Source organism: Piliocolobus tephrosceles, chromosome 6, assembly GCF_002776525.5.
Source record: "Piliocolobus tephrosceles isolate RC106 chromosome 6, ASM277652v3, whole genome shotgun sequence".
Taxonomy (NCBI): domain Eukaryota; kingdom Metazoa; phylum Chordata; class Mammalia; order Primates; family Cercopithecidae; genus Piliocolobus; species Piliocolobus tephrosceles.
Genome location: NC_045439.1, coordinates 112,594,024 through 112,621,495, shown reverse-complemented (window position 1 = coordinate 112,621,495; position 27,472 = coordinate 112,594,024). Strand labels below are relative to the sequence as shown.

The 27,472-nt window shown below is 38.7% G+C and overlaps 2 protein-coding genes across 6 annotated transcripts in view; one reads left to right on the top strand and one right to left on the bottom strand.

Annotated features, from left to right (window-relative positions):
• EGLN3 (egl-9 family hypoxia inducible factor 3) overlaps positions 1–27,472 on the bottom strand; it is a 321,937-nt gene that overhangs the window by 88,569 nt on the left and 205,896 nt on the right. Inside the window, exon 5 of the transcript XR_002734753.2 lies at positions 10,123–10,189. The gene's annotated coding sequence lies outside the window, so the exon portion shown is untranslated. The remainder of the gene's footprint in view (positions 1–10,122; positions 10,190–27,472) is intronic.
• NPAS3 (neuronal PAS domain protein 3) overlaps positions 1–27,472 on the top strand; it is an 865,020-nt gene that overhangs the window by 775,543 nt on the left and 62,005 nt on the right. For all 5 annotated transcript variants that reach the window (XM_023227274.3, XM_023227273.3, XM_023227272.3 and 2 more), the window contains one exon: positions 21,238–21,356. In XM_023227274.3, coding sequence (XP_023083042.1) covers positions 21,238–21,356 — 119 coding nt within the window. The remainder of the gene's footprint in view (positions 1–21,237; positions 21,357–27,472) is intronic.

The following is a 27,472-nucleotide window of genomic DNA, read 5'->3' as shown; positions in this document are numbered from 1 at the left end:
ATGATGGCTTACACCAATCACGATCCATACTTGGAACTGAGCTTGCTTTCCCTGAAGAATGTAGCTTGGCATAGGAAGACGGATATGTGGGGGGAGATAAGTGCCTGGGGGAGAATTGAGTCTTTCATAGGAAAATAAAGAAGAAAGGAAGACTTTGGGTAAGAAGTCAACAGTACTAACTGTATTTTCTTTATTTCCCCTTTCAAAAGCGAGACAGATAATTATCAAATTTATCCTGGAGTCGTGGAAAATACCTAAATACCTTACGTCATCGATTCTATTTTTTTTTTTTTTTTTTTTTTTTCACATTTTAACATCTCTGACTTTGGAGTGCATCTTACAATCACTGCCATCCAATGATCCCATAACTGGCAGTGATGTTTTCTTTCTTGGTGCTTCACAAAAGGATGGGGCATCTTAAAATGGATGAGGTCTTAGATTCAATGAAATCTCACTTCTGATGTGCAAAGTGATGCTACAGAAAAAAGAAAATCACCATCATTGTCCATAGACATGTAAAGCTGGCAGTTATGAAATAGGCCAGTCTTGACATCTCTCATGATTCCCAGGAAAACTAGACATTCTCTTTTTCTCTTGCCTTCATATTGAGAAGCTTTGATTTAAGATAATGTCTGAGCAGAGAAGCTTTGTTCAGCAGTATCATTTGACCTAGATTGTATGTTTTTATAGCTTGAGCCAATTAGTTAAAGTGACTTTGACTATAATAGGGACCTGTGACTTTCCTCAGTATTATTGCATTAGTCACCCTGGAACAGTTTCTGGCTTGTGTTTGTAATCTGGCTCTGATTGTGCCTTTCTCATTCTGATATTTATATGATTTGTTGCTGTCCTATAAAATAATGACCTTTGAGTCCTTGAAAGTAAACCCTCTCTGATTCTCTTTATTTCAGTAAGTCCTTGGCACTTGATGGCATAGTGTGAATCACATTTACTGTCCTGATTACTAATTGAAGTGGGTTGTTTTTCAGTATTTTAAATCTATATTAATTAAATGAACATTGGGCTGGGAGTGACGCGACTCTTCAGAGTTGTACTCCCAACTCTGTTCCTGGGGAACAGGATAAACCTGGGGAGGCCGCTTACTCTCCCCTGCTCTTGCCTGTACATGGGGAGATTGTTCTAGATCAGCTAGCTCTATACACCTGTGCTGCATGGGCTTATGGTGCCAATCCCAGTGTATGCTTAATTTGGGCTATGATTCCAGCCCCCGTCGCAAGTCTGGGCCTCATTAAATGTACTAATTTATCTACAAAATAAAGTTTAATAAACACTGATCTGGTTGGGCTGTGTCCACACCCAAATCTCATCTTAATTATAGCTCCCATAATCCCCACATGTCATGCAAGGGACCCAGTGGGAGGTAACTGAATCATGGGGGTGGGTTTTTCGTGTGCTGTTTCCTCATGGTAGTTGAATAAGTCTCACATGATTTGATGGTTTTATAAAGAGTGGTTCTACTACGCATGTTCTTTTGCTTTCCGCCATGTAAGTCATGCCTTTGCTTGTCCTTCGCCTTCCACCATGATTGTGAGGCCTCCTCAGCCATGTGGAACTGTAAGTCCATTACACCTCTATTTCTTTATAAATTACCCATGAACTCCTTGGGGGAAGACACTATCTTATTGGTCTTTGTAACCTGTCGCCACATAGATACTACTTGAGATTAGAGACAGTCTCCATACAATTCACTTCTGTATCCTAACTGCCCAGCAGAGTGTAAGTGCTTCATGCATATCTGGTGAATGATCAATAATGGGAATGTGGTACTCCAGCAACTGTTTCCTCTTAGCCATGATGGAAACCACAGCTTTTCATTCTTTCTATCCTTTGTATCATGATTCTTCCCTATCTTGTTTTTCCTTCTCTGTGTCTACTTTTGCATTTATTCTCTTTTTTTCTGTTTTTTGTCTCATTAGTCTGTCATGTTTTATTAGTATATGTTCTAGTCCCTTTTTGTGGTAAAATATACATGACATAAAAGTTGTCATTTTGCCATTTTTAAGTGTACATTTCGGTGGCATTAAGTACATTCACATTGTTGTGCAACCACCACCGCTATCTCTAGAACTTCATCATCATCCTAAACTGGAACTCTGTACCCATTTAACAGTAACTTCCTATTGTTCCCGCTGGAAATCCCTGGTAATCTTTATTCTACTTTCTGCCCCTATGAGTTTGCCTATTCTAGATACGTCATATAAGCAAATTCTCATCCTTTTTTGTGTTTTGGAGTATTTTCCTGGTCGTTCTGCCCCTTCTTTTAGTCTGCATTTCCTTTTTGTTGCTGTTGTTTCTGAGCGCCGCCCCCACCCAACAATGGCTCATTTTATCTATCCTTCTATGCACCCTCAGCTGCCATCAACTGTGTAGCATTTCCTTTACATTTTCTCATTTCTTATGTCCATATATAACCTTTAGATTTTTTTCTTTCTTTTTTTTTTTTTTTTTTTTGAGACGGAGTCACACTCTGTTGCCCAGGCTGGAGAGCAGTGGCACAATCTTGGCTCACTGCAAGCTCCTCCTCCCAGGTTCACACCATTCTCCTGCCTAAGCCTCCCGAGTAGCTGGGACTACAGGTGCCCGCCACCACAGCCAGCTAATTTTTTGTATTTTTGGTAGAGACAGGGTTTCACCGTGTTCACCAGGATGGTCTCAATCTCCTGACCTCGTGATCCACCCGCCTTGGCCTCCCAAAGTGCTGGGATTACAGGCGTGAGCCACCGCGCCTGGCAATCTTTAGATTTTTAATTCATTCTTTTAAAAAGTGTTGTGTTGCATTTAAATGTTATAAAAGGTTTAATGGAAGAAATATGACTTTAAAATGTTTTGAAAGCAGGTTTCTGTAAAGGGCTAACTCCTAAAATGACAGCACTCAAAGAAGGCACTGAGTAGAGAGGGAATGGGAGTTCATGTTGTTAGAAGGGGTTTTGCCAGAGAAACATTTTCCTGCTTGAAAACCACTGTATGATTTACATAAACTTATTAATTATGTAAGTTTGTGAATAACCTAAGCATTCTTGGACTTTTTCCATCTGATCATGGCCAAAAACAAACAAACAAAATCTCAAGGAGAGGAAAACCAGTTTCCTCAATGACAAAAGGTAGGAAGGAGTCCTAGAGTTCAGTGACATAGGCACAATGATTCCTTTTTTTCTGAGAAGGGGTAAGTTAAGCACTCTTAATTATTGATGTTCAATAACAACTTCTCCCTGAAATCTGAACTGTTCAGAGCAGGGTGAAAATGAGTATTTCAGGGAAGTTTTGGATAATGCAAGTACCAACCCCTTAAACCCACAAACCTAAGAACATCGAGATAGATTTTATTATAGAATAATAAATACTCATTTCATAAAATCTGGAAAATAAAGTAAAAATTTAAATCACCCCAAATTCCTACCATCTTTTTGCCTGCATTCTCATATATTTCTTTCTATGTGCAAAGAAGGACTGTGAAATGTGTTGCAGGAGAGATGACAAAAAGCTAAAGATTTATAAGTGAATTACAGTGAATAAATCTAGATTCCATTTAGGCCATGCTATATAAGCAACAGTGGGTATTTTAAAGTACGTGGTCATAGACAACAGATCCTCTTTAAAATAGCGAAAATAAAGGTGCTTATCTCAGAGTGCTGTGACAACTAAATTAGATGTGTATGTAAATCACCTGGCATTAATCCTAATCCCCTCTACCTCAAAGCTGGTATACACAAAATAACATGGCTATTGAGAAAGTCTAGTCAGTCACCCAGCTTTGAGGTTTAAAATTATAATGGTTGCAAATTTTGGAATACTTGCTTTTGTAATCTTTTTTTTTTTTAAGTGAGTACCCAAATACATGTTGATTCATGCTTTTCCAGTTTTCTAGGCCTGGGAAAAGCACAGGTCTTTGGCACATGCAACCCAGAACCAGCAGCTGCTGACTTGCAAACTCAAGCTATGATGTGGTTATAAGAATAGCATTCCTGTTCTTTTCATTCTTCTTTTTCCCCTTATTTCCTTAATGTGCCTGGGTTCCTGTTTTGTATATTCTGTTGTCATTTTGTCTGTGTAATTTTTATGTATTTTTCTCATCCCTCTCAGTCCTTTGTCTTTATCTTGTCAGTCTTCTCTAGTTTCTTTCTTACTATCCTACATCTTTCTTCTTCATCATTTTTATTCCTTGCGTAATTCTTTTTTTTTTTTTTTTTGCATTTACATTTTCTCATGTTCACATTTATTCTGCACCATTTTCTAATAAAACCTGCGACTATAAAATTTTCTTACCATCTTATAGTCAGGTTCGCAATACCTATCCATTTCTGAAATTTATCAGCCTAGAAATCTGTTACCCAAAGTCATGTTGATGATAGCATAAACTGAAGTATTAGCGCACACCTGAGTTTTGAGAACAAACTAGTAACATGTGTGTACATAGATTGTTTTTCCAGTATTAATCAGATTCACATGTGATATGGTATTACAGTGCCAGGTACCTAAGAAGCACTCAACAAAGGTTTGCTGGTCAAATTTAACTTACATTTATCAAACTTTACCTTCACCTGGATTTATTTGATTGTACAGCCTCTGAAAGTTAGGCAAGTCACATAATATTATGTCTTTCTTAGGGAAAAGGGAATGGTTGGTGAAGAGACGCATAACTGACGTAAGGCTCTAAAGCTGCTGCCAGGTACAGTGGCTCATGCCTGTAATGACAGCACTTTGGGAGGCCAAGGTGGGAGGATCAGTTGAGCCCAGAAGTTCAAGACCAGCCTGGGTAACATAGCAAGATTCCCATCTCTATGAAAAATACAAAAAATTAACCAGGTGTGGTGGTGTGCATCTGTAGTCAAAGCTACTTGGGAGGCTGAGGTTGGAGGATTGTTTGATCCCAGGAGATCAAAGCTGCAGTGAGCCGTGTTTACACCATTACACTACAACCTTGGTGACAGAGCGAGACTGTAGGGCTGTCCCCAGTTGCTAAGCCTGGCCTACAGCCCAAACTTCCCAATTCCGTGGCAAATGTCCAACTCCCGTGCACACTGCTGCTCTCCATATCTGTGGTCATCATCCTGCCCAGTGGTACCCCTGTTGTTATCCCAGGATGGGATTTGCTGCTCTGGGACTCAGCAGACTATTGAGCGTTACTATCCTTTCTTGTTCCTTGATCCACCCAGTACGCCTAAAAACAGATGTCAGAAATAGCTGTGGAGATATTAGCAATACCAACTACAACCATGAAAGCTTACATTTACTGGGTGTTTATCATGTGCCAAGCTAAGTGATTTACATGGATTAGTTCATATATTCCACTGTAAATGGTTACTCAAAGCAAATACATTAGAGCTTTCTAAATACATATATTTTCTAAATACATATGCTATATATGCCTTACCAAACAGTGCCAAAACTGTCTAACAGAGAAAATATAGCCACCTATTTAAAGAGAAAAAAAGCAGAGTCTTAAGGAGATTAAAATAAAATGGAAGTTGAACCAACAAACCTGGTTCCAAGTCCTTTCCTTCTCTTCAACGAATCACCAGTCTGTACCATTTGCCTTTCTGATGGACTCGTCTCAAACTCACACTGAGCTAGTGACATTCGGGAAGTGAACTGTCACATGGTAAAGATTGTCTTGCTCTTTGTTCTCAATGCTAAAGGTCTTCTTTCCATAGAAAGGCACTCTTTCTCCTCAAGGTATTTGCAAAACCTCCTTGTAAGACCCCCCTGGTTGCCTGTGTTCATTGTTGGGGTATCATTGACAGATAATAACAGAAGTTGGGAGGTTTATAATAAGAAAATAAAACGATTTCATGTCTAAAAAAAGAAAAGCTAGTGTAGAAATTACATTAAGAGGAATAAATCTCATGGCCAAATATAAGTTCCAAAGAAGATAGCCATTACAATAATATTATTATTACCAATAAAAGAGAAAAAAGCTTAGTTGTAAGTACGTTGAAAACTTTCCCTTTTGTGCTGAGTGATTCTTCTCTAGAGCCTCCCAGGAGTACAAGGCTATAATTTTAATTATATCTTGGCATTCCCATAAAGCAAACAGCCTGCTCAGGTAGTATTTATTACCTGTTAGGAAGAATACTTATGAATATGCTTCACAGATTCCAACTGCAGTGATTGGCAATGGGCCTTTTCAAGGACAGAAGGGGTCAGTTGGAACACACATAAGAGAAAAGTTGCTCATTAAGGGAAGGTTTGTTATCCAGGAACGTATAATTAAGGTGACGGTCCCAGCTTCTGTGACAGCCAATACTCGGGTAGTTGTTTGATTGCTACGTGGGTCAGGGATCAGCTCCTGCTACAAGATGTAGTCACATTAGTGTGTTAGTGAACAAGTTAGAAAGTAAATTACAGCTGCCTTTCTCAAGCACATCACTGTCGGTCTTCATTGTATTGTTTTGACTGTACATCAGCAGGACTGTGGCTTCTGAAGACTTTGTGTGACAGGTTAGGCATTTCATCCTTTGAGTAAACAGTAATCATGGTGTGAAGAAAGTGGGGCATTGGAGAATTTTTCCTATTCTTTGAGAATTCTACTCTTCCTTTTTAGTTTGCTCCAAGGGCTCATTGGGGACACATATATTAAGCCCTTTAAATAGTTCATAATAAATCTTTGTCTCAGGCTGATTCTGACAGTTTTTTAAAGAGTCTTTTAAGAGAGAATCCTCAATCATTTGTTAATCCATGGGGTGATCTTCAGACTTCGGGAAAAAAAAAAAAAAAAAAATAACAGCCTGGGCTCTTGGGTAGAGAAAATACAATGTAGGGAAAAAAATATATAAATATGGAAAATCCTGAGATTACATGTGCTGCATGTATCTAAATGTCTTCTTTCTTCCCCAACAAGCCAAAAATAAAGTGGAAAATAATTGTCAAAATAGTAAGAATTTCTATTGTTATTTTTATATTTTTGAACTTACGTGCATCTCCTAAAATGGTAGACTTCAAATCATATAGGAGAGAATACTCTTTTTTAAAGTAAATGAATTCTTTTGGTGGAAAGATAATGTCTTTTTTTTCCCTTCTTTCACCTTTAAGACCACCTCTGTCTTCCCCTAAATTACTTACATACACACTGCTGTTTTACCTGGTCAGGGAGAGGCGTTCTGTTAGAGAAAGGATGGCAGATATTGGTTGTTGGCGTCAACAACAAAAAAACCTTGAAGGGCAAGACATAGCTTTCAGAATAAGGACCTTTCTAGGTTGGGTTTACGTATTTTACTTTCTGCTTTAGATATGGGCTTGTTGGTCAATTATATTAGATGTTCATAATTTAAAGAATATAGACTTGTGATTTCAGCATGCATCATTTTAACACCCCAAAAAATCACATAAAACACTTACCGGAAGAGAGTAAAAGCAATATTGTCTCCCATGTAGATAGTTAACATTAGTAGTATTCGTAATACCTGTGTATTATTTGCACAATGAATCTAAAATATTTTAAAGCGAAGAAAAGTGTGCTCTCTCTGAAGTATTTTATGTGTAAATCATTGGCTATTTCAAGAAAATTTATTTAGGTTTCATTTTGCTTGTAACTGAAATGATTAAGAAGGAAACTAAAGAATGCAGGCCATAGCTTTGAGAGAAACATGAGGATAAGCACCACGTATATGATCTGAACCTTTATGTCATTTCCAAAATGCAGCTTCTCAAACTGTTGAAAAATACAGAGAACTTTACAATGACATGCAAATGGAGTTTGTTAGGGATAAATGCAATAATAAAATGGAGAAATAGGCAAAGCACAGCCTACTGTTACTGATGGATTCATTCTCACGTCAGGTCAAATAATTGAAGACCCAGAGCAAGGGCAACCATAAATACCTGGAGTCCCTGCTGTTGAGAGGATTAACCAAAAACAATTATGACAAATGCAGTGGGAGCATTCAGCTCCCAGGCAACAAGGGATGTGTCGTGCCAGTTTTAAAAATACTTATTTGGCATTATAGAATATACAATTTAGACCCAGAAGCCATCCAACATAACATTGAAGTGTTGATGGTAAAAAACATCAAGTATGTCATTGGAAAGCTATATTTGAAGAGATCACTTTGTTTCATGAAGCAGGAAAAAGGGAAATAATTAACATCAACAGATTTGCTTTGCCCCTGGTTTGAGAAAAGGCTGCTTCAACCCTATTTTCCCCATCACCATTAGCAATATCCTTTATCTTTTTTAACTGAAGGAAAGGAGGGTAATTCTAGAGCAAGAATAACTGCAAGCTATATAAATGGACTTTTTTAATGACTGCTTTTTATCCCCTCTACTAGGGAAGAGCATGCATAGCCTTCAAGAAAATATACAAATGACCTAACGTCGAGTTCAGATATGGAAATGATGCCTACACGTATATTAACTGACCAAGATTATAATGATGAAGTCCTATTTTAAAGCAGAGCTACTTCTTGCAAAAGATTAGATGACTTTGTTTAGGTATTAAGATGGAGCAGTGGTCATTGAAACTTATTAGGATCATGAGAGAAAGGAAAATTAGCTTAATTAAAGATGTCAAAAATAGAGATTCATTAGCAAAATAACAGATATAGATAATTATTGGGTTATCTCTCATTTCTGGCTTCTCTAAATTATTACAAAGTATAAATAATGTTACTAAGAATATCCTCCAATAAATAACCCTCAATTCTTTATTGATGATGGATTTAATATGGTACTTCTAACTAAAAACATTTGAAAAATAACCATTTCAAGATGTGCTGGAATTGAACCATAATAAAAGCAACAAATCCTAGCCACCCAGTCAAATTTCTCCCATATGAAAAAATTAATTAATTAACAGAAGATACTGATTCAGGAGATATTTGTGGAGACCTGGCAACCTGAGACCCTTTCTATCTCCAGAATATACACACTCACACGGGAAAATTAACATTGGCCATTGTGTCAGACCCTATACCTAAGATGGCAAATTTGAAAAAGCCATATCATCACACCAGATTTCACTTGAGTTCTCAATAATTGTGTAGTTCTCTAGTACCTTCCAGTGAGAAAGCTCCAGTCATTCAGCATTCACTCCATTAAAGAAATGTATCTCAGATCAGTCTTCTAAACTCTTCTATTTGTCATCCCTGTTAAGCATATGACTGCACTCATGCAAAACCCTTCCTCTGTGTCACATTAAATCTTTATTCTTCTAGGAAAAGGGCTGCCAAATTTACCAAATATAGGATTCCCCGTTCAATTTGGAATTTATATGCAATATTTGGATTATAATACAAAAATTCCTTTGTTGTTTACCTGAAATTCAAATGTAATTGGGTATCCTGTATTTTATTCAGCAAGGCTAATTAGGTGTAAATTCTCCGTAGCCACTGACTTTTCCACAAGCCTCACATCTGCCTCTTCATCCTCACTGAGATCTTTCTCCCTTGGAGGCCACTACTCTCTAACCCTCTCCAGTGCAACTGTCCAGTTCACAGTCCTATGTCCCTGTGTGAAAGAGAAGTGGTCATCATGCACTGCTTCTGCTGCCACTTCCACGTTATTTCCCTAAGATCTTTGCTTAAATACTTCCTCTTAAAAAAAAAAAAAGCATTCTTTCTCTTTCTCTGTTCTTTTTTTTTGTTTGTTTTTGTTTTTGTTTTTGTTGAGACGGAGTCTCACCCTGTCGCCCAGGCTGGAGTGCAGTGGCTGGATCTCAGCTCACTGCAAGCTCCGCCTCCCGGGTTTACGCCATTCTCCTGCCTCAGCCTCCTAAGTAGCTGGGACTACAGGAGCCCGCCACCTCACCTGGCTAGTTTTTTTTTTTTTTTTTTTTTGTATTTTTTTAGTAGAGACGGGGTTTCACTGTGTTAGCCAGGATGGTCTCGATCTCCCGACCTCGTGATCTGCCCGTCTCGGCCTCCCAAAGTGCTGGGATTACAGGCTTGAGACTTTCTCTGTTCTTAATGTCATTGTCTATCAACACTCATATCACTCTCTGACCTTCCTCAAAGATGTCAGCTCATGCTCTGCAGCCTTCCTGTGAACCCCTCAGCTCAAGGAGGCAAACAGATGTAAGAATGAGAGTTTCCATGATGGGTAACCATTCAACACATAGTTCCTTGACTGCCGAAACTTTTAAAAATATATATCAATTTTTTATCTTACCTTTAGCACACTTAGCACGATCAAACCTCGGACTTTAACCAGGCTTCATTTTCAAAATCTCAAATACCTGTTAAAAAATTTGAGCAAAAGTCACAAAGGAAGAAATGTATAGACTACTCAATATAAAATTTTAAAACATATGCATTTATGTATAACATAAACAAAAGGCAAAAAAATGGGATGTACTTGCAAGAAATATGTCAGAGTTAATATCCTTAATATATATGTAGTTCATTCAGATTGATCAGGAAAACACTAAAAACCCAATTACAAAATAGAGAACATAAATATGTGATTTAAAAATTCAACTGGCCAATAAATATGTATTAAAACATAATCCATCCTCAATAGAAATAAAAACGCCAATTACCAGGTGTGGCGGCTCATGTCTGTAATCCTAGCATTTTGGGAGACCAAGGTAGATGGATCCCTTGAGCCCAGGAGTTCAAGACCAGCCTGGGCAACGTGGTGAAACCCCGTCTCTTCAAAAAAAAAAAACACACAAAAAGGAGCCAGGCATGGTGGCACCCACCTCTAGTCCCAGCTACTCGGGAGGCTGAAGCAGAGGATCACTTGAGCCTGGGAGGTCGAGGCTACAGCTGCCCTCTAGCCTGGGTGACAGAGTAAGACACCAATCTCAAAAATAAAAATTAAAAAATGCGTATTAAAAACGTGAAATGTTTTTACACATTTCTTATCACAGAGACCCTGGTAAATATGTTACCTTCTGGTAATTTAATGTTTTCTCTCAAAAAAAAAAAAAAAAAAAAAAAAACACAAATCTTTTAAGGTGGCAATAATATGAACACCATTAAATATTACTGAGAGACATGCAAACTAGTATGGTGCAACTTTTCTGGAAATCAGTTTGTCTGTTTGTATTAAGAGCTTTTTTAAAAGCTCAGGCCCAGACATACTCATTCTAGAAATTCACCCTACGAGATAAGAAAGTTGAAAGAACATTAATTTCAAAGAAATCCATCACCATGCAATGAAATATTGCATAGCCACTAAAAAATAGTGTGTTTGAAAGTGATGTAATAATATGGACAAATACAGATACTGTGATGTTCTTTAAAAATTTGTCTAAAAACACTGATTTGCAGCCAAGGCCCCTAGAACCCCAGCATCCGTTTATTGCCCTAACAGTGTCTAATAAAAGTATGGTTATTACCACATAGTAAGCTATGACTTTTTAACATTAAAAGATGAGGCAGACACAGGTGTTATCCCAATTTTGGAATAAATTTATCAATAAATGGTAAATAAGACTGCAAGAAAACACATTGGGGTCACTAGTAATAGTGACTATAGCTGGGTGATAACATTATGGGTTTTTTTTTTTAAGTTTTCTTATTTATAGTTCATGTTTTCAAAATTTTCTATGAACATATGTATTTATACAAACTTTTTTAAAGCAGTAAATAATACTCAGAATTCACTCTCTGAATAAAGCCCCTACTGCCTACCTCTCTCATGTCACCACACTCTTGTCCTGCCATCCTTTCCTAGTCTCCAGCTCATCATGTCGCCAGTTTTCACTTGACTTAACCCTTTGGAATCCCTCATCCTGTTGCCTTTCATTCCCATTGTCATGGGTCCCATCTCTAGAAATTGAAGCCAGGCAACTTCTAGCTACTAAAAAATCTTAGTGCTTATTTTCTATTGATCCCAGGTGGTTTCCCTACACAGGCTGTGTCATAGCTTTCTTTGCTCTCAAAATCCTGTCCTTCTTCCACTTCCTTTGTCTCAGCAAACAACTTTATTGAAATTTATTTACTTTATCGAAGGTAAGTTATTCAGAACCATTTCTGTCACACTCCTTTCTCTCTCCCTCCACCTCCCACCTTCTCTTATTCTTCCTTTTTATTTCCCCCATTTCAAAGGCTCACCTCTCCCTCTCCATTACTAATTCAATATCCCTTAGGGTTTAAATTCTTCAATTAGCATTTCCAATGTAGACAACTCTAAGCTCTGGCCTCTCCATCAGTAAACATACTCAACTCTCTATTTTCACCCCCAAAATTCTCCAAAAAGATGTGTATCATTTATTCACTGTATCCTTATCCCACTTTTTGACTGAAGCTGCTTTCTCTGAAGATCCCTAAAGACTTGACAATCCCAGTGGGTACAGCTGAGAGCACTGGACACACTGATCCATCATGCCCATTAATTATTTCCTTGGTGGCCTATATGTCAAGTCATATACTGAAGGCAAATAATTTAATCATGGACAAAAATTCAAAAAACAACTTCTCTAGAATTTCATAGTCACTACTGCATAGCTCTCCAACTAATAGCTTTCTGTAAAGCCTTTTACCAGTTTCGAGCCATAAATTTACCATGAGAATCATGAGCACAGAGATGGACGTGATTCCTTCACCCAGACATCCATGACTTGGTCTCCTCTGAGATGCCAACATGTCAGAGGGGCCCTTGTGACCACCCAACCAAAATGTGCCTCCCATCACTCTCTAGTCTCTTACTCGCTGTTATTGTTTATAGCATTAATCACCACCTGAAATTATTTTATTGTTGCTCCTCCCCTAAAAGGTAAGCACTGTTATGAATGGTTCCAGACCACTAGTTACTCAGCAAGTATTTATTCAAATAACTGAACAAAGAAAAAGTGAGCTATAGTAAAACATTGGATGTGTGCTTACATGGGTTTAATTTCAATATTGTCTTCTAGGGTCATGTGCTGAGTAAGGGCAAGAAGTTCCAGGGACAGCCAGAAGATCAACCTTTAAAATATTAAAAGGTGCACTCTCAGTCCACATGCCTGCATGTGGAGAGTAATACTTGCGTACCAATGGTTTGAATCACTGCCTGATTTTTCACCCTGTGCTGTATAGCAGTTCCTCATCACATGGTATTGTAGTTAGTAATAGAGCTTTAAAGCAAGGAAAAGGCAGAATGCATGTGTATGTGTTTGCAAGTGCCTCTGTAACCAGACTCTTCTATCTAACTCCGTTTTAAAATACGGTATGTGGGCAACATCTGTGCCTGAGATGGAGATTTGGCCAGAATGTTAAAAAAATAAACATGGCGGTTCAGCTGGATACTGGCAACCAGCTACTGCCCCATGGATAGGCCGCACAGAAGATTCATGTATATAAAATAGTATATTAAAGTAAACTTACAAAAGCAAAGAGCAATCATTGCAACCATAATTTTTTCTTCCTCTTTGGGATTCTAATTTTAAAAGCATTAAAGGAGACAGCTGCTCATGCTGTGATATGTGCTAAACAGCCTGAAGGATAGAAAAAAATATATTTGTAGCTCATAATAACTATTGACCTTTCTGATATACAATGTTCTCTGTGTTAGCTATTCAGTTCTATCAACAGTGAAGATTGAACACGACTTTTTAATGGAAAACATGGGGTTTCGAGCTGCCTTCACAAAGGTGTTTATGTATTGTTATTTTGTATTGTAGTACAAAGACTAAGTCCTGATGCCCTTTGTCTGACATGAATTTTGTCATAAAAAAAAAAAAGAGAGAAAAGAAAAAGAAAAAGAAGGAAGGAAATAAAAGAAACACAAAGGAGGGAAAGCCCTCAATGTTATTGACTATGTTTTATATGAAGAATTGGCTCATAACCACTTTATAGTTGTGATAAAAGCATTGCCACACTCGATCCCATATGCAATATTGGTAATGGAATCCACGCAGCATTGCAGGAGGACATGCTATATTTTCCTCCCAGAATAGATCCCTCAAGTGGCAACATTTATAGGGAGTTTCCAATAAGATTTAAAACACTCACTTGCAATATTCATGCGGCACATCCTTTGGAGTGCCTAGTCTGCTGCAGAATGGGTCATATTGGATATCATGTACTCTCAAAGGCGATCTTTACAATACTCAGTTTTTCCCCCTTGAACTTTCCTGTTGCTTAGTAGTTGTGTATAGAAACACCCACCGGTAGCAGCTTGACTCTGACACTGTGTATATTTCCCCAGAGTGGTATCATCCAAACACCAACTGCAGAGCAGCAGGCAGCCAGCAAACACTGTCTTCTCCCTCAGGAGACAGTCTCACCAAGTAGTAACCCCTGCCAGGAGCAAGAAACCTGAAAGGCAACCTCATGCATGACGATTCTCATTCGAGACAGGCCAGATAGTGCCAGGGAGTTTATGCTGACAGTTGGCATTGGTTGGCAGATTATTATTTTCGTATTTTTAGGTGGGTTATTTTTAATGTTACTGTTAAAGAAGGTTATTACATCATTTTTGAATCACAATTCTTTTCACAGCTATGCTCTAGAGTTTCAGTTAATAATTCACAAGTTTGTAAACAATGCTGAAGACTCACAACTGGCTAGGGACAGGAATCAGCCCTAAGGAGATTTAAATATACCAGACTTTTTTGTTGGACTCTAGAGCAAGCACCGAAGCTGATAGAGTCTGACTGCTGAGCCAAAGTATAGTGGCTGCAACTGCATTGTCTGCAAAGGGCGGTAGAACTTGTGACTGCAGAAAAAGGCACTGCCTCGCCACCAGTGGCCAAGGATCACACTCCAGTATACTAAGAGCCGCTACCCGCTTCAGAATTGCCCTGGCACATGGTAGGAGTCAGGCCAGTGGGATGAAAACCAACTCTCAAAAGACAGAGAACAAAGTATTCTCTAACTCTGGGAGAAATCAGGCCAACCCCCCTTTAACTACCAAACCCACTGGCCTAGAACTCTCAAAAGAACACTTTGCAGAAAACACTTCCTTAGAGATGAATACAAGGAGAGGACTTAATGATCCCCTCCCCTCAAGAGAAAAAGCCTTCTTGGGACATGATATTGTTTGGTGTGTGAGAGAGTGACAGGGATAAAGTGAAGAATTCTTCTTAAAAGAAAGCATCTGAATGTCACTTTATTTTGACATGTGTAACTGAATGCCTAGTTATGTGAAGCACAATCCTAGGCACAAGGAAGACTGGAGAACAGTAAAGAGATACAACAAAAAACAAATAAGACATCATTCCTTTCTTTCAATATCTCATAGTCTTGTACGTGGCACTATCGATGACATCTTTTGCAAATTTCCCATTTTAAAAAAATCAGTTGAGCATTTACCTTTGAAAATACAGACCCTACTTACAAAAATCAATATTTCAAGTAGTGTGCCCTATACATGTAAATTCAACCAGTTATTGACACACTGGGCCACATAGTTTTATCCATGAACATGATCATCACGTATCCAAAAAAGCTATGATTTTTCCAAAAAGAGATTCTACATTAATGCTATATGAGTTGTCTGTTATTGGATAACAGATTACCCCCAAATAGTGACAGCTTTAAAAAAGCAAAGATATCTCGCATAGATTCTTCAGGTTAGCAATCTAGGAGCAGCTGATCTGTGTAGCTCTGGCTCAGGGTCTTTCATGAGGTTGCAATTGAGATGGCAGTCGGAGCACAGTTATCTGAAGGCTCACCTAAAGCTGGATGATCCATCTCTAAAATCACTGAAGTGACTGTTAGTAGGAAGCCTCAGTTCCTTGCTACATTGGCCCTTCCATAGAACTGACTGCCTAAGTGTCATCCCAACATGGCAACTGGTTTCCATCAGAGTGAATGACCCAAGAGAGCAAGGAGGGAGCTGCTATGCTAATCATACACCATCAATTCCACCATATGCTCATTATTAAAAGCAGGTCACCAAGTTTAGCACACACCCACTCGAGGGGAGAAGTAGTAGCTCCACCTTTTAGAAGGAGGAGTTTTGAAGAATTCATAGCATTTAAAAATTACCACAGATGTCATTCTGGATAAACATAAAATTCTCTGGGATAATTTCTATGAGAAAGATTTATTTTTTACCATGCTTGGCCTGCTTTTCGGAAACTAGGTTGGGAAGATCTTATTAAATTCAGTATTTAGTGAATATTAGTTACTATATATACACAGACATACACACATATATAAATAGACATATAATAATAATATACCCAGAGTAAAGATTCTATCAATAGATAGATGTAGCTATCTGGATACATATATAAAAGGAACCATGCTAAGTGCTATACAGCATCAAAGTTAGACTCATCTTAGCCCTGCTGCCTTCAAATATCTAGCAAGAGAGATTAAATGGAGATAAAATAAGTATATAAATAACTGTAAGAACAGGATATTGGCAACCTCATGACCTTTGGAGTCAAATATTTGTCATATTCTTGCTCTGCCCCTATCTAGGAGAACTTGGAAATGTAACTGACTTAAATAAAGAATAAATAATAAAGACTTGGTATTTGTGTTAGTCAGTAATGGGCTAACTTAATGCTACAGTAAAAAAAATCCCCAAATTATAACAAAGATCTGTTTCAGTAAGGATTGGCAGGGGTCCTGCTTCACATTGTCTTCCAAGACTCGGGCTGAAGTTGTTAATAGTCACCACAACAGAGGAAAAGAGAAAGCAGCCCATCATAACTGGCTCTTGAAAATTCCACCTGAAAGTGACACATGGCTTTTGCTCATATTTCATTGACTAAAGCAAGCCGTGCAAGCATCCCCAACTCCATGTGGCTGAGGAAGTGCAGTCCTCTCATGTATAAGGAAAAATTTTGTAAGGAAAAAACCAACTTGTCAAATCCCAGTAGATACATATTCATTCTAAAGTCCTAAACTGCATCTGTTTCTAGCAAGGCTGACAGCATATGCCAGTGGAACAATTTGGCTTTATCAGGATCACTGCAAAATGAACCAACACCTCTCTTGCCTTGTGCAAGTCATTTTGGGTAATTGCTCTTCAGTTCGTCCTGTGTGCACAGAACACCTAAAAATGAAAAGATTCATTTAGGCAATGACGTGCGAAAAGAATATGTTTAACTTCATGTCTTAACAACCTATGGCAACTCCACTTCTCCTTTAAAAGAAAAAATACCTTACTTTTGAGGAATAACATTTTCTCAAAACGATTTTTTTTTTTCTCCCTCACACATCAGGATTTGGTGGCAATTGGAGGGTTCTGACACTTTAATTACAGTGAAAGTACTTGAAGTATACTGAAAAAGAAAGGCTCTTGGCTGGGCACGGTGGCTCACATCTGTAATCTCAGCACTTAGAGAGGCCAAGGCTGGTGAATCCCTGGGCAACATGGTGAAACCCCATCTACAAAAAATACTAAAAAACATTTAAAAATTAAAAAATAGCCAGGTGTGGTGGCATACACTTGTGGTCCCAGCTATTCAGGAGGCTGAGGCAGGAGAATAGCCTGAGTCCAGGAGGTTGAGGCTGCATTAACTTATGATCGCACCACTGCACTCCAGCCTGAATGACAGAGCAAGACCTTGACTCATTTTTAAAAAAAGAGAGAGAGAAAAGGCCCTCTTTAAAGGCATTGGCTTCATACTCTTATAGAGACCCTGGAGAGAATACTGAAATTATTCCAAAGAAACCTGGCCCTAGTTTCAGCCCAGTGAGAACTAGATGGCTCTCAGACACCTCCTCTTTCTGTCTTCTTTACCTCCTCCTGCCCCTACATACTAACAAGGGGAACAGCAACCACACCACCAGCTAGGGAATCATGAACAGATGTGGAGTAATTCAGATATCATTTCACATTATGGTGGCATTTGCCAACATAAAAATTATTACTACTTTTGCTGTAAATTTTCCTGTAAATTTTACAAAATATGCAAAAACTGACATTTCAAGAGCTGAGATAATTTAGGTTTATTAAAAAGTTGAGACCTTGAGATTGAGCCAAATAGAGTATATTTCTTTATTCAGCTTTTAGTTGTGTATGTCTTTTTTTTTTTTTTAATCTCCTAGTTTATAATTCATAGGGCAGAGCTGGGCACAACTGGGCTTTGACCACTTAATCCAGCTTTACCCGTAGATTTTTTCCTGTGTCTCAGGCAGCAAACACAACTTCTCTAAATCCCAGATTTCTTATCAGAGCATGCAACAATTATGACCTGCCTCAAAAAGTTGACAGAAAAGCATTTCATATTTAGAAAGCACTCTAAAATGCTTCTTAGATATGAACTGTTTCCACTGTCTTTATAGAGCACTATTCCTAAGGAGTCTTTTCTCACTACTCCATCTTCTCATCCACTCTTCACCTCATCCTACACACATGCATGCATGCATGCGCGCGCGCGTGCACACACACACACACACACACACACACTTTCTCTTCAGTGCCACAGTGGCATCACACACCACCAAGGCTGTGCTGCCTTGGATCTCACCCAACAGAACCTTCATCAAAGTCATGCCTCTCACGTGAGACAGTTCAAAAGCATCTCTTCTAAAGCTGCTGCTCTCGTCTGTCACATGCAGATAATCTGTCTTTTCACATGGAGACACCATTGTCACAGCTGGGATAAACCAAGTGTATTTGCTAGCCCTTGAGAACCCATGACCATGGCGTGTGAGCTATGAATAACTTTATTATAATAAACGTGGCTTCTTACTTCTGCCCCTGTCTTCAGAAGTAGGAAGCCATATGGAATTTCACTAGAAATTGCCATCAGAAATCAGTCTCTTTCTGGGTTGCCCTGCCTCCTTCACTTGGACTCCCCATACCCCATGCTCTTGAAATAAAGCTTGAAGACTAGTTTTGATTTTAAATATCAACTTCACTGGGGCAAAACCTGACCTTAACACTCCTCTTACACCAGTTGTCCTGCGTATAAATAACGTTGCCCCATATGTTCAGGCAGTTACTGTTGCAACACGTGATACGGTGCCATACTCCCGCCTCATGCAGGGCACGATGCCGTGATCGGCTCCACAGCTCACGTGAAGCTTGTGTCTTCACCCAGCTGGAAGCATCTATGCTGTGGTCTCTAACATACCCTCTAAGTGTTTTACTGTGCAGTTCCATATAGAATACAATGATTTCTCACAATGCCTGCATTACCCACCCTTTCTACAAGTTTGGTAGTTCCTTCCTTACTGGCTCAGGCGCTCCAAGACCCCAGCCCTAAAACATTTCACTTCTCTGGGATGTTTCATTTTTCCTCAGCAATTGCAAACATGATCTTGCTGAACAGAGCTGAATTTTTAAGGCTGAGTTTGTGGTGTGGTTCTGATGGCTTCGTGTTAGTTCAAGTCTCTGAGGACCAGTGCCAATAAATGTGAAAGGAACAACAGTAGATTGGTATACTTTTCCATTTCCACCAGGATGAAAAAAAACTGCTATAAATTAAGTCTAACCTTAAATGTATAATCTGTCCTTGGGAGGGGAAAAAAAAAAAAAAAAAAAAGGATATAGCATCTTCAAGCTCTCGGCATCCCTTACGAGAAAAAATTGGTTCTAAGGGTCTCTGATCTTGTGTTTTAGTAAAATAGAACTGCACGGCTGACTGACAGTTCTGATCTAAAGCATTTACGTTTAAGTTTTGATCTCTCTGCTTTTGATTAAAACTAATGAGCTCATTTAATTCAAAATGGGAATCTCTGATAAGAGAAATAAGGTTGATGTGATTGGATTAGAGGGGCAAATTAAACTCTTAGAGCAGAAGTTTGTGCTTATATAGTGTATTAAAAAGCTGTTGGCGTATTATGGCGTGTTAGATGATGAGAAAAATTTCATAGTAATTCATATTTAATCAGAAGAAATGAAAGTACTAAATATAACATGGCTCTGCTTTTCCCTCGAGTGATAAAAAGCTGTACATTTAAAATGACATCAGATTCATGCTCTCTAAAACAAAAAAAAAAAGAGGAAAACCTTAAGAGAGACACATAAGAAAGGGACACGTGTCAGTGATTCCAATACCCCAGAATAGAAATGCCATAAAAATAGGAAAACATAGTCATGTTAAGATAAAAACAATATAAGAAAAGCCCCCGACCACAGATAGCAAGTTTTCTGTTATTACAGTAACTCTCATTCATTCTTCTTTCATCTGAGCATCAAGTTTAATATGAAAGAGATTACTCACCCTTAGAAATACATGGAATGCATTTCATAACTTAAAATTTAAAACTCGTTTTGCCCATTTTTTCTATTGTTAATAACTGTTTTCACATATACTTAATTCTTAAATCTCTTTGTTACACATATTTCTTTACCCCTACTCCAGAGAAAAATTAGCGTTAGCATAGGGCTACTCAAAAGAAATCCTGTTTCTTGGACAATTTTTTTTAACTTTTGAATAAGAAAAACTTTAAAATAGTATTTAAAAAGAGTACAAATTAGAGTATTTATTAGACTTAAAAACCCCAAAATTAATTTCTTTGCCAGAAAACACTTAAGTTTATAAAATACCTTGGAAGCTTGTTTTTAAAGAAAATAGATTTTTACATTGCCTTCTGACCTGTTTGCATAAAGGTGTTTTTACATCAGCAAGACTGCAAACTACCATTTTAAGTTGCATAAGCAAAAACATTCTACATAGTGTAAAAGCTTATAAAAGGAAAGAGTGACTATCTTGTTTAAGAGAGGAAACCATTGTTTCCTCATATCAGAAGGAGAGAAGTGAAAAAACAGACTGTTTTCTATTCAGGGGGTTGGGGTTGAAAGCTGCTCTTAAGTGACAGGAATGGAAAGTTGATATCGTGAGTAGTTTTTGTTTCTGTCTACACATCCCATTCTTACCCCTCCATGTCTTATTTATGCTTCTTACTCCCCATGATGAAGAAAACCAGCTCCGAGGGGTGAGGACATTGGTCAGGACATGACTCTCCAGCTTTGAGAGTGAATCCTGAACTCCCAGTAGGCAAATGGCACAAGAATGGATTCTTGGGGAGAACAAAGAGCAAGCCTTCCTTACCCTTTATCAGAAGCATCTCTCCCTGTACCTTGGTTGACCTCATAAATCTACGGGTCCTTGTTTTTCATGACAGTTCTCTCCATGTGCACCAGCCCAGCCTCAAGTAAACTGCACTTACTTACGACTAGACCCCACTTAGGCAGCTGCTGCAAGTGAAAAGGCCTGAAAAGCTCTTGTTAGAAACCGGAACGAGGTTACTCTAGATACATTAATTTTTCTTTTTTATTTTCTGCAAAGTAAACATTTTCTAAATGAGGTAAATTGATTACTACTGCTCTTAGCACCCATCAGTCATTTATTTTTAGTGAACTCAAGGATTGCACCTGAGCTGTAGCTGTCAGGGGCTGTGTAAAGATCTAAATCATGTGTGTCTGTATTTTTGTATTCCTCAGTCGAGTCAACCAGCCCCAGTCTGCTAACCACTGACAACACTCTTGAGCGTTCCTTTTTCATCCGAATGAAATCTACTCTGACCAAACGCGGTGTGCACATCAAATCATCAGGATATAAGGTAAGCTGGTTCCGGGAGGGGAGACATTGCTGTCTCAGGCCAGTCCTAGGTATTTTGCATTGAATTTTCCAGCTGCTTTAGGTCCATATAATGAACACACGTGATCTTGAGGAGCCCATAGGATTCCTAGTCATCTTCCTGACTCAAGGCAGGAGCTTCTTTACACCTCTCCTTCTCACTTCAGACGTTACTGGTGCACTGAAAGCCCCAATATAGTGTCTTTTCTTAAAACATTGATTAAAAATATGCCAAGTGCTTCAGCACCTGCTGGAAATTCACTTTAATGGAGAAGGTGAGCCAATTTCATATCAGTCCTTAAGATGAGTGCTCTAGAACTGCTACTTAGGAGAGTTCCACTTCTCGCACTTTCCCCTTCAAATTCTCCCTTTCTCTTTAGAGAAAGGCTGTCCGTTTTAATAACATCTTAGCCACCGAGATTTATACACATAGACGAGAAAATCAGGTGGGATATTAGAAACCTGAATTTTGAAACTGTATTTATGGAACATGCAGTCACACCTTAGCATTCATAGAATACTCGATATACTTAAGTTCCTCACAAGCAAATACCAAGTCCACAGTCCAACTCTACATTATCATCATTTTAAGGTTAAGGATATAAAAGCCTTCTAATCTCAGGAAATTCCAATGTTTCAGTTACTATAGCAACATAAATTAAGACCTATGAAATTCATGAAATGCCTTTGGCAACCTGAATCTTATCAATTTTACAACACACTAACCAATCTCAAACAATATTGATTATCTGTGGGAAGGCAAACAGAAATGGCATGTGCCATCAATGTGGCCAGCCGTTGTGACCTTCCCCAGCTTTAGAATTTAGAACTTCTGATAGTTCAGTTCTTCAAGGTGACTGTTGTGTTATCGGGGATGGTAACAGCCAGTATCATTAGGTCTTCAAAACCTTACCTAAGCCATCAGGAGACTAGCCAGCTGTATAAAAGTCAGAGTCAGGCACTTTCTTTGATACTAATTCTTCAGAAAAACAAGAGAGGTGGGGAAGCAGATCCTTCCAAGAACGACCTTTAGCTGAGCTGTCTTGGAGTCTAAAAGGCACAAGTGGAGTATCCTTAACCTTTAGCAGGTGCGATGCAGAGAAGAGCCAAGTGGGCAGCTCCACCTGCTGCAGCCCTACCCGATAGAGGCTTCTTACAAAGGAATGCATTGAGGGAAAGAAAACAGACCCTATCCTTAGGACCATTTTCTATTGCCCTGCCTTGCTGCATTCATTAGTTTGGAATTCTATAAGCAGATCACAGATGTTGAGATTCTTGTTATTCTAATGCTAGAAAGACACATTCTTTGCATTTCAGATTTTAGGAACCATGGGGCTTCCTTTCTAACTGTTTCCTGTCTCTCAGCATTCTTTCTTCACCTTTATTCATTTTTACTGGTTTGGAGGGGGCACATCCCAGGAGGGAAGAAGGGTGAGAGGAGTGATATATAGTTTCAGAAAGCAATGTTAAGTATAATTCAATATTGTTTGATAATTTAACGTTGATTAAAATTTTTTTCATACGATAAACTAGAGATCAGAAAGTAATGATGGCTAAAATTAATAACAGCCAGTATTTAGGAACACTGCAATATGCGGGGCATGAGATAGTTCACCTGTGTAAGCTCTTACAACATTCCTATTTTTGTTTCCATTTTACACACAAACTAAGGATAGAAAACTAATTAGCATTCTCAATGTCACATGTTGAAGGAGCAGAGCCAGAGTTTGAACCTGGGGAATCCAGCTGCATACCACATGCACTTCACCACTAGGCTATACTACTATGCAGACAGCAAAGAAAGGTAGTGTGAGGGGGCGGCTGATGAGGGCAGGAAGCCACTTTAAATAGGAAGATCACAAAAGGTCACGCTGAGGAGGTGGGATGTCACCTGCGAGCAGTGAATGGGAAGGGACCATCATGCAAACAAATGGAAGAAAGATGTTTCTGAAGCTACTTGGGCTTAGGATTAAAGATGCCTTGCAGAAAGAATGGGCCTTCAAGAAACAAAAGACTTAAAAGTGCAACCTTGAACATCCAAGATTGGAAAAGATTTAGGGGCTATTCCAGTTCCCATCAAATCATGCAATGTTAAAGTGACCATACTCCCCTGACACACCCTATCAGCAGGTCTTTCTCAAGATACCATGGGAGTCTCCAGCTGATGCCCTAGTCTCCTCCCCAGAACTACTACCAACAAAAGTTGATTCATCCTCTGTTCCCCAGTAAGATGAATCATCCAGCAGATCCAGCTCTTTCCCTCCTCCTCCTCCTCTGCAGCGAACTTCCCTCATTAATTAACCTTGTCTGAAAGTTAGTGGAAGAGCTGACGAGAGCCCGTGGCATGACACAGCTGAATAACATCCCTATTTATCTGTTCGTTCTCAGTAAGTAAATCTAGCAGCTTATAAAACATTCCAATAAAACTGGTAATCACCCCACCACCGCACAATAAACACAAATAAAAAGAAACAGTGATGATCATTTCTCTGTAATCCCAATATTCCCCCTAATTTATTACCATTATATGCATCTTTTCCCATAGTTAAAGATCCTAAGGTGTCAAACTTTGCTCACTGCAGGTCACTATATTCTGTCCATTTTTCCTGTGATCTTGGCACATGGACCTTTCTAACTTTCTCCATCACTTTATCTGTTGTTGTTGTCATAGGAACAAAAGTACCACTTACTGAACATTGACTCTGTGGCAGCCCCTGTGCCACATGCTTTACATTTGTTTAATCCACACAACAGGATTATTTAAAATCCTTCTCTATGCCAGGCATTGTCCAAATGTTATATTCTATTATTATGCCCATTTTGCAGGTGATGAAACTGAGGTCTTAATAGGTGAAATACTTTGCCCATGTTCATACAGCCCTTAAGTAGCTACTGAAGCACCAGAATCAAATCCTCCAAGGCTGTCCCCTTAGCCCCTCTGCTTCACTGCTTAAAGGATTAAGTTCAAAGAATGGCTCAGCATGAGCTGACCTCAACATATGAATAAGTAATTAACTTAAATTTTTAAAAGAAAAGCTTCTTGCCTGATTAAGACCTTCCCTCTGGTGCTCACCGTATCCCACTGCACTAGTGTATCGGTGCTTGGTGATTCCAATGCGCCCAAGGAGTTATGGAGATTTACTTCTCTTCCAGGACTCCATGCCTACTCACATTCCCCATCACCAAGAGTTCTAGCCGAAGAAATACCAATCTGCATCTGCTAATGTGAGTTGCTATTGCAGAGTTTGCCACACCCCATTCCTCAGGAAAGTGCCTCTCTCCAGTGAAGTTTCCCAAATATGAGCTGACATCCAATTGTTTCTGTCCTCATTTGCTTTGAAATCCACAGTAGCATGTTATCTGGACCAGCCACTTTTTATGCCCCAGGGGCTTCCCTGTTGTTTAGGCCTCACTGTTAGTCACATAGCATAGCACAGCTCTCATTTAAATTGCATTGCACATAGATTCTGCCTTCTTGATTAGGTCTATGTCTGGGGGAACTTGCTAGGTATAGCACATGGGGTAAAAGAAGATATGTAATCAGGGAAATTAGAGAAGGGAAAACTAATTGGGTCGCCTCCTTAGCTCCCGTCTTTGGAGGATAGTTTCCTTTGGCATGGGACTTTCAGTTTTCTAATCTCTTCTTAAATGCCCACCAGCTCCACTGTCATTTCTGAAGTATTTATCCACACACATTATGATGTCCTCAGTCTATTGGCAGAGTAGACAGCCTAGACTGGCAAACATAGGCAAAAAGAGAAAATCTATCATGTTTACATAATGCTCAGAGTGTCTTCAAACTCTTCACAGTGGTGAAATCTTCAAATACTGGAGTTCCTGCTATGATGTATGCAAACATATTACTAAGGGAGGGAGGATGCAAGAACTCAACATCCTTAAAAATAGTCCCCCATCTGGGATGATTTGGGCATGGATTTGCCTGTAGCTAGGTATTAAGCTAAATGACTTCTGAAATCCTACCCAGCCTCCTTTATGACATAAAGAATTCTAAAGAAAACATATTTGGTAGTTTCACTAGTTTATTAGGATCACTGATATACTCTAGCTTTAAGAATATCTGCATCTAAACATGAAGTAACAAAATTAACGAGAAGGTGCTAATTAGCTAAAGAAAATTGTTTTGCCTTCTCTAAGCCGAAACATAGGTGTCTTTTAAATTAGAAACTTTTGTTACTAAAACTTCATAGTTGCATATGCTCTGTGGAAGAAGGTACACATGACATTTTAACTGATTTGTTTTATTTGGGGTATCATAGAGCCCTTTAAAGATTTGATAAAATCTATAGAGCCTCTCCCAAGGTAAATTCATTTTGCATCATTTTATCCATTGATTCCAGGTTACAAAACCCTATTTAACAGTACGATATCTTCAGCACTTATTAAGAAACCAAGTTAGTGCATCTTGCAGAACCTATTCCGTCAGTATCACAATAGCCCTTTCCCTTCCTCCTCGTTTCTCCCTCCCATTTATCCATCCAGTGTTGATACATATTGAAGTCCTATGCCTTTCTGCCACACTTTCACCTGGAAAACTCTTACTCAACCAGTATGGCCCCACTCAAATATCACTTATTTTTTTGTTTTCCCTAATGCATATAAGTAAAATTATCCCTTCTCTTCTATGCTAAAATAGCATTTTGAGATTTTACTTACATTCTCTGTGCCTCATTTTCTTACCTGTAAAAGGAAGCTATTAATAGTACCTAAACCAAAGATTTTTCCTACAGATAAAGTGAGATAACACAGGCTCAGCTAGGCATCTTTTCTCCACTGTTTGATGTACTTTCATATAATTTCATCTGAACTTCACAATAATTATTTTAGGTAATTACCTGTTTCCTCAGTTTTGAAGATAAGTAAAATGGAGACATAGAAATACAAATTGACTTGTCTAAGTCAGATAAATGATAAATGGCAAGACTGAGAAGTATCCAGATCTTCTGATTTCAAATGCCTTCTAATGTCCAATACCCAACATTGGATACTGGGTACTTTGTTATCTTATTTTCTTCCCTCAGCACCTAGCACAGTATGCTGCACGTAGTTGTCACTCAATAAATGTTGATTTAAGTGAATTGCATGCTCTCTTTCCTTCTGAGATACCAGTGAAAAATGTTGACAGCACCAAGCCCTATGGCATACCACTGGAGATCCTGCTAGTTGACATCAGTATCTTTTACATGTGACTGTTGGAATAGCTATGAACTCAAAACGATTGTACCATGATCTGGCTCACATTTCTCCATCTTGCCTACAAGGATATTGCACATCTTTATCGGTGCTTTACTAAAATTGATACATACTGGATCCGTAGTGTTCCCTTTAGCCATCAGTTGAAGATTCCATTCAGAAAATGAGAAATGAGTCATGTTAGCATCACTTATTTATCATGACTTCATGCTAGCCTCTGCTGATCACAATTTTTTATTAAATTATCTTTGAAGAATTTTTTTCTGGATATAAACATGTTGGGGCTCTCTCTTTCTGAAAATTAGGATAATACTTGCCAATATCCTGTCTTCTGGAAAAACTCCATGATTTCTCAGAGATTGCTAAGAATATGTGACATATTATAATAAGAATGCTGATTCTTATGGAGTTTTAATCATACCAGGAAAAGTATAGCCTGGAGGTATGCCCAGCACTAATGTGGGGAGCAATGTGGTAGTGGTCCTTCTCTGGAGATTTCTAAGACAATACATTGAACCCATTAGTTAGGAGTCTCCTCCTCCTCCCAGACAAGTGTGGATGGACTAGATGCCACCTGGATGTTTCTTCTTTATCTGAGATTCAGAGATGTTCCAGATGTCCAGACATACCAATGCTTCTTCTGAAGCCTTTTGCTTCAGCTTTGTGTTGTCTTGAAATGATGACTACAGCATTCCAAGTTGTGCAAAATGTAACTGTCTCGTCAAATCAATAGATGAATTTTCAGAGACCAAAAATTCTGTCAACCCATTCAGGGTTTCTAAGGCTATGCATTTATTGCCTTTCAATCAACCCAGACACCCAGGATAAATTGAAGGAGAAAAAATTTCCAGGGTGGAACTTACAGGCAGAGGTTATCCTGATGAAAAA